General features: G+C 36.7%; 1 protein-coding gene across 1 annotated transcript; it reads left to right on the forward strand.

Moving 5' to 3' along the window:
* The first annotated feature begins 3,939 nt into the window (after positions 1–3,939).
* On the forward strand, positions 3,940–5,353 carry NPY5R (neuropeptide Y receptor Y5). The gene has a single exon (XM_010183883.1). The coding sequence runs from the start codon at positions 3,940–3,942 to the stop codon at positions 5,266–5,268; it is 1,329 nt and encodes a 442-aa protein (XP_010182185.1). The 3' UTR covers positions 5,269–5,353.
* Positions 5,354–7,391: the final 2,038 nt, after the last annotated feature.

Genomic DNA, 7,391 nt, shown 5'->3' on the forward strand with positions numbered 1-7,391 from the left:
ATCAGAGTCAATTTAAAAGATATTCATATTGTACAATATAAGATCTTATGCATGAATAAACATTAGTGTAAGTATCTCATCTAATAGAAGGAAGATTTTTCTGAAAGAAAAATTGCCTTCGGTGGAGGATAGTTACCTGCTTATGTTTTGTGTTCTTGAAAATTTCCCTTTAAATATGTAAAGAAAGAAAAATATCTAGCCTGTTCACTCTCCTAAATTATGATTTATGGATTTTATATTTTACATTATAGATTTCAAGTGGAATAATGAGATTAATTATAAGAATTTAATGATACTAAACTAGCATATTTTACATTATGTTATACCTCTAGCTAGGCTAAACCTCAATAATTATTTAAATTCTCATTGTCACTCTCAGGCCTTAGATCAGCTGAAACTGAAAACTCCTCTGAAGCATGATTTTGGTGAAAATAAGTTACAGTATTCAGAAAGTCACAAATATATCACAGATTAATGTGATTTAAGGAGGTGTTACTTGACGACTCAAGATTATGGTACATCAATTGTCATAAAGTACATTTTACTGTAAAAGGTAACCACAAATACTCCTTGTATTTAATGTTAACTGCATTCATCTGAGTCTTACAATAAGTACTCATATCCACTCTGGATCCTGCCATGAAGCTGCAGTCCCTCCTTCCTTGTGCAGCTTAGCCTCCTGTCTCAAGCATCCCACTGAAACTAAAGGACATGCAAGCAAATCCACTTAAAGCTCACAGAGTGTGAGGTCATGCATGTATAGCTAAGCACAGTCTCAGGGAGTATAAGTAGACCAGGAACACAGAAAGGGAACTTCATTTGCTTGACTGATGTAGGTGATGAAAGTGATCCAACTTTTGGAGCTGACAGATAGAAAATCTCTATCAGGTACCTTCAGACTTGTCAAATTTAATCTTGAAAACAGAAACGAAAGCACCCTGGCATTGTGGTGCATTTAGCTTAGGAATATACTTCAAATATGAGAAGAACATTTTCAAAAGAGGCTATATTATTTAATTCTATTTCCCACAGTGGGGTTTTCAGGAGTCTTCACTTCCCTGAAAGCTACGACCACATGCCACACTGGGATTGACCAGCAGAGAGAGACTGAGCAAATCCCCGAAAACAGAAGCAACTGTTAAAACAAAGCAGGACAATAAATGCCAGTAAGTCCACACAGCCCTATGAAATGAGTGGTATGCTAATATGAGTTTAGGGACTGAAGATAAATTATATGGGAGGAACACTTCTGTTTGCATCTTCCAGTAGCACTTCAGCTGAGAGAACAACTGGTTCCTTTTGAGTGGTAGAGGAAGCTTGGAGAGCAAGAGATCCACTTGGTGATTTTTGAAATTTTAGAGGAAAAGTCTGGTTTCATTTCACACATCCAACATTAAAGTAAAATCTCTCAGGACATGTTGCAAAGGGAACTTCTGTCAGCACAGCAGTTCTCTGTTGAAAATGGCAGGCTATAGTCTTACTCCCTCCCTCTCTGTCTTTCTGTCACTCTGAAGCTGTGACTATAAGGAGATGGTGCAGAAGTGGCTGCAGAGCACTGCGGACTCCTGTGGTGCCCTGAATGTCCAGCCAGGGCCTGGCCAGAGGATGCTGTGGCTTCTTCCTGTGCTCCTTCCTCATGGAAATCAGGACATGTGGTAAGAGAGATGGCACCTACTCAGTTCTCATCCAAGACAGAAGGCAGGCATAGCACAGCAGGGACAGAGCTGGAGAGACCATGCTGGATTTCAGAGACACTTTTGCTACGCTTCTTCAGTACTGATGGGTCTCAAGAAAATATGTCTACTTCAACAAAACCAGCATATCCACTTTCTGTTTTTTAAAGTTTTCTATTGAAAACACAATTAACAACTCTGCTAAAGCTATACTGCAAGAGCTTGGTGTGAAGATGTAGAAATCCACAGAACCTGACAACAGTCTTTTTATTAAATTTTTAAGAAGAACTGAGTAAACATTCATTTAATAAACATGTCCCAGTATAGCAACACATAAAATTCTGTTCCTTGGCTCTAGTCTTAGCATTACCTCTGTGGAATATCAATTTCTAGAAGAGAAAATAATGATGGTGTATCTGACTTGAGTCTCTTCCTTTTCACCTCTAGTCACCCAAAGCTGAAAGTGACAGTAGGAAATAACCACAGCAGCACCAGATTTTTTTCAGTTCTCTACGTAGAATCCATTGATTAAAACTAAGCAAAATTGAATGAAAATATACAGATTTCTGTATATATATTTTATTGTTTGTCTATTATAAGGCTTTCCACCATTTCACTAGAAACTGAGAAAAATTAAACAGACATAATTTGCATTAATGCTGCCCTGCTTGTATGCACGCAATTATAATCTAAACTCATGTATTCAATTCTTACTTCTGTTTTAACTATTAAAAAGCACTTCAACTCAACATTGTGAGAAGTTGGCAAGGCTTACTTCTTTTCACCTCTCCCCAACACATTAGTAAAGAAACAAAAACTTGCAATATCTTTACTTTCTATTTTAAAGAAGAATATCTAATCTTACATGAGGGACTTTCACATCATAACACACTGTCAGTGAATATTCTGAGGGTGTTTTATGGTTTAACTTTCTCTATGGCACTCGACAGTAGGAAAGCACATGTTGTGATGTGAAGAAAGGAGCACATCTGCCTGTGTAGAGGAAACCGAATAATATTATTGCACTTTGAAGAAGACAGCATGATACAGTTTACTGAGGATAGCTACATTATCAAGAGGCCTTGCCTTTTTTAATTGATGGGTTTAGCCTTCTGCTCAGTTTATCTATGTTTTGGGTTTGATTAGATCTTTTGTTGTTGTTTTGTGTTTTGTTATTTTGTTGTTGTTTTTTGGTTTTGTTTATTTTGGGGGTTTTTGTGGTTTTTTTGTTTTGTCTTTCTTAAGATTTCTAAACATTAAGCAATTTTGTACAGGACATTGGCACTCTGAGGAATTTTGACTGAAACTTTAGTACATGCAGGTGTTTAAGGTAAACTGGAGTTTAAACTGAATTCTCTTGTCTTTCTGTTTCTTGTAAAACAAAGACAAATACATAAATATTCTGGAGGCAGAACAACTTTGTGCTGAGCTAGGTTTTAATGTATGATGTTTCTGTGCTGAATAATTAGCAGTTTCCTGAATTTTCAAATGGCTGTGTGGGGTTTGCTTCCAGTTAACACTGTCTTCTCTGTATTACCTTCCATTACTTTGGATTGTAGGCAATTTTCCCTTCTGCTTGAGTAACAGTTAAAATATGTTCAACACTTAATAGAAGATGGTTTTTACATGTACCACATTAGGAATTCTATCTTGGATCACTGACAGTGGATCTCATTATAAACTGATCTTTTTTTGAAAGCTCTCACCTAGTTTGTGTCAGTTTTCTACGAGTAAGGTAAGAAATACTACTGCAGTTTTTAGCATATGTCAAAACATCACATATTTTCAGGTGCTGTCATTATAATTTGCTGTCATGTAATGATTAGGCACATGCCCAGATGGTGATTGTAATTTCCTTACTCATATCAATGAGTTGTTATTCACATGAGTAATCTCACCAACTCTAAATGGATTGCTTTTATAGCTAACTGCTCCCTCATGGAAAGGCTCACAATATGGTCTAGAGCAAAGCACAGTTAAATGCAAGTTTCATAATGCAGAACCTTAAATTGTCATCGTCCCATATGAGCAGTCAGGTTGGAGGCCTAGGTATGCTGAATGCCGCATGAGAAAACCTACAAAATTAATTCCTATTGACCTGAAGTTAAACAGGTTTTGCCTCATAGTAGAACACCACCAGTATTAATTTATTTTCATTAAGGTGATACAAGGTAAATTTGTGCTCCTTTACATTCTGATTAACACCACTATCATCCTTCCTTCAGATGCTAATTAATGCCTTTCTTGTTCTAAGCAGGACTGTAAAATGGATTTAGGATTCAAAGACCATAACAACAGGACATCTACCAAGAACACATCTGCTACTACAAAGAATTTTTCTGTCTGGGAAGATTATAAAAGTAGCGTTGACGACATACAGTACTTTCTTATTGGGCTGTACACACTTATAAGTTTGACTGGCTTTATGGGAAATCTGCTTATACTAACAGCTCTACTGAAGCGCAAGCAGAAGACAATCATCAACATTCTTATCAGTAACTTGGCCTTTTCTGACATCTTAGTTGTGCTGTTTTGTTCACCTTTCACACTGACATCCGTCCTGCTTGACCAATGGATGTTTGGCACGATCATGTGCCATGTAATGCCCTTCCTCCAGTGCGCATCAGTTCTAGTTTCAACTTTAATGTTAACATCTATTGCTGCAGTCAGGTACCGTATGATAAAATATCCCCTTTCTAGCAATTTAACAGCAAAACAAAGCTATTTCTTAATACTGACCATTTGGGCCTTTGGCTTTGCCATTTGCTCCCCTCTGCCAGTTTTCCACAGAATTGTGGACCTCAGCAAAACTCTGAATTTAGAGGCACTGGAGAACAGGCTCTTGTGTATTGAGTCATGGCCTTCTGATTCCTACAGAATCGCATTTACAATAGCCTTACTCTTCATGCAGTATATATTGCCACTGATGTGTTTAACTGCTAGTCACACCAGTGTCTGCAGGAGCATAGGTTTCAGACTGTCAAACAAGGAAAACAAGTTTGAAGAAAAGGAGATGATAAACCTAACACTTCATCACTCTAAGAGTACCAGCACACAGGTGCAGCCCTCCAGCCATTCCAGATGGAGCTGCACCTTTGGCAGAAAGCACCACAGAAAATACAGTAAGAAGACTTCAAGTGTGATGCCAGCTATTTCAATGCATCATAAGAATACTCATTCCACAGACTTCCTAGAAACCTCTGGCACAGAAAAAAGCCAGCTCTCTTCCTCCAGTAAATTAATCCCTGGAATACCTATCTGTTTTGAGATGAAACCAGAAGAAAATACAGAGATCGAGGACATGATTACGGTATCCCGATCCATCATCAGAATTAAGACAAGATCTAGGAGAGTTTTTTGCAGACTGACAGTGCTAATCCTAGTTTTTGGGTTCAGTTGGATGCCTCTTCACCTTTTCCACATTGTGACGGATTTTAATGCCACTCTCATTTCTAACAGACATTTTAAATTAGTATATTGCATATGCCATTTACTGGGTATGATGTCCTGCTGCTTGAATCCCATCCTCTACGGGTTCCTTAACAACAGCATTAAAGCTGATTTAATGTCTCTTATTCCATGCTGCCAAATATAATGATTTTATGTGTCCCAAGATAAAATAAAATGAACAAGTCTGGCTTTGAAGTCTACTGATGTGTATAGCAGTAAAAGCTAAGTTATTTTAGTTTAGTTAATCTGACTTGGATGTGATTAGTAGCATTTTGTGCAAATGGATAGTTCTATGACTGCATGTGTTTCTTGCATTGGGCAGAAAGATGTATATATACACACTATAATATTCTTCTATCTGTTACACATAGGAAATGACACCCAGTGTACAAAACCAGAATACCTTTTTTTTTTTTACTTGAAATGATAGCAATCTGTACTTTGGAATTAAACAGAATATATAATGAGTAATAAATGTAAGACTACTTAGACATACCAGTATTAACTGTCATAAAACTATAATAAAATACGTACAGCTTACTAAATAACTACTGGTGAGACCATTTCAGTGCCAACTTTGACTGTTTTCTGAAATAATTAAACAACTGCTTCTGGCTGTGATTAGAATAATATTTTTCCTTAGCTCTTGACTCATACTTTGCAATATATTTGCAAGATGCTTTGTTGCTGCGTCCCAGCTTGCCTTATTCTTGGAAGAGGTTTGTGGGTAGTTGTTCTTGTCTGGATTGTTTCCATGTCATTGCGTTTATGCAGTACAACCTATCTCTGATTTCGTTAGCCAATTTTTACTCTGGCTTGTCATTTTAGGTAATTTTCAGCCAGGCCTGAACTTATCTATAGTTACACCTTTGTTCTTACAGTGATGACTTTCCTGAACATATAACATGCTTCTGATCAAAGTAAACCTTCATTACCTAAGTGAGAGTCAAAAGAAAAAGACCCCAGGGTTTTTCTTAACCAAAAAGCAAAAGCTTACTGTACTTCATTATAGGTGACCCACTAACTTTGGAGAGCTGCAGCAGCTTTCAAATAAACATGTGCATGTGTGCTTGCACACAGACATGCATGCATGCTCACATACACGTGCTTTCCACATTGCCCTCCCCGCTCTCTTCCTTTTTAACCAGACCTGTACATTTTTTGCCAAATTTATATCACATGCATCTTCCCTAGGGAAGTCATATTATATTTCATAGCAGAAATGCAAAGGATGTATGTGTGTCTCTATATATAGAGTGTGTGTGTATCTATCTCTATCTCTATCTCTATCTCTATCTCTATCTCTATCATCTATCTCTATCATCTATCTCTGTCATGTCTCTGTCTCTATCTCTATCTCTAGTCTTTCCCTCCCACATTACTCTAACTTTATAACTTACTTCTGCCTTCAGGATTCAGTAAATGTTTTAAGCTGTAAAACCTCTCCCCAGGTCTAGCTGGTGATTATCTCCTTTTCTCCACTAAGATTTCTAATCCAATAGGTTTTTTTACATAGACTTTCTGGCTGAGAAATAAAGTTATTATTTTTATAAATGGGTGGACGGGAGCGGTGATTGAGCATTTTTTGCCTTGAGGTACTTCCCCTCCAGTTAGTCTTTGAAAGTGAAAGCAGTTATCTTATTTTGAGGAATTGACAAATTATTTTTATCACAATGTTACAATTCCAAGACCTTTTCTCCCCCAGTCATCATCTGCTAAAGAGTTTATTACATACCAGCTGGTAATGTCTGCTTCTGTCATTAAGGTATTTCCCTGAAGTCTAGTTCCCAGTAACCCATTGTTCTTTGTTTTTACTGCTGATATACTTTAATGGTTTCTTCCTGGACACTGACTATTGCATTTTGCAGGTTATTATCTCCTCAAAAACCTACAGTATGTCATTTTATAGAGTACAAATGGTGCAAAATACAGAATATTAGAACAATAGGTTTTAAAATAACTTTATAAAAGTTTTACATAGTTAAATCAAAAAATATTTATAGCTAATCTTGGAGAATAACCTTATGAAAAAATCAACTAAATCTACAGCATGAAGAGGATTATATAGTTGTACAGAGGTTACATAAGTTTATGCCCTATTGATGTCTACACATTTTCATGTCATTGCAATATATCATATAACCTTATTTATGCCATGTTATGTAACCAAATAGTATAAGAGGATAAGCAAGCAGTCACATTGTTTCAGCTTGAAATATTCACTCCAGCTTTTTTTATTTGTTTACTGTTATTTTCCTTCCTACTCGC

This window comes from Mesitornis unicolor, unplaced genomic scaffold, assembly GCF_000695765.1.
Source record: "Mesitornis unicolor isolate BGI_N332 unplaced genomic scaffold, ASM69576v1 scaffold35264, whole genome shotgun sequence".
In the NCBI taxonomy this organism is placed as follows: domain Eukaryota; kingdom Metazoa; phylum Chordata; class Aves; order Mesitornithiformes; family Mesitornithidae; genus Mesitornis; species Mesitornis unicolor.

Coding starts and splice junctions, on each gene's coding strand:
- NPY5R (XM_010183883.1), top strand. CDS start 3,940: ATGGATTTAGGATTCAAAGACCATAACAACAGGACATCTACCAAGAAC.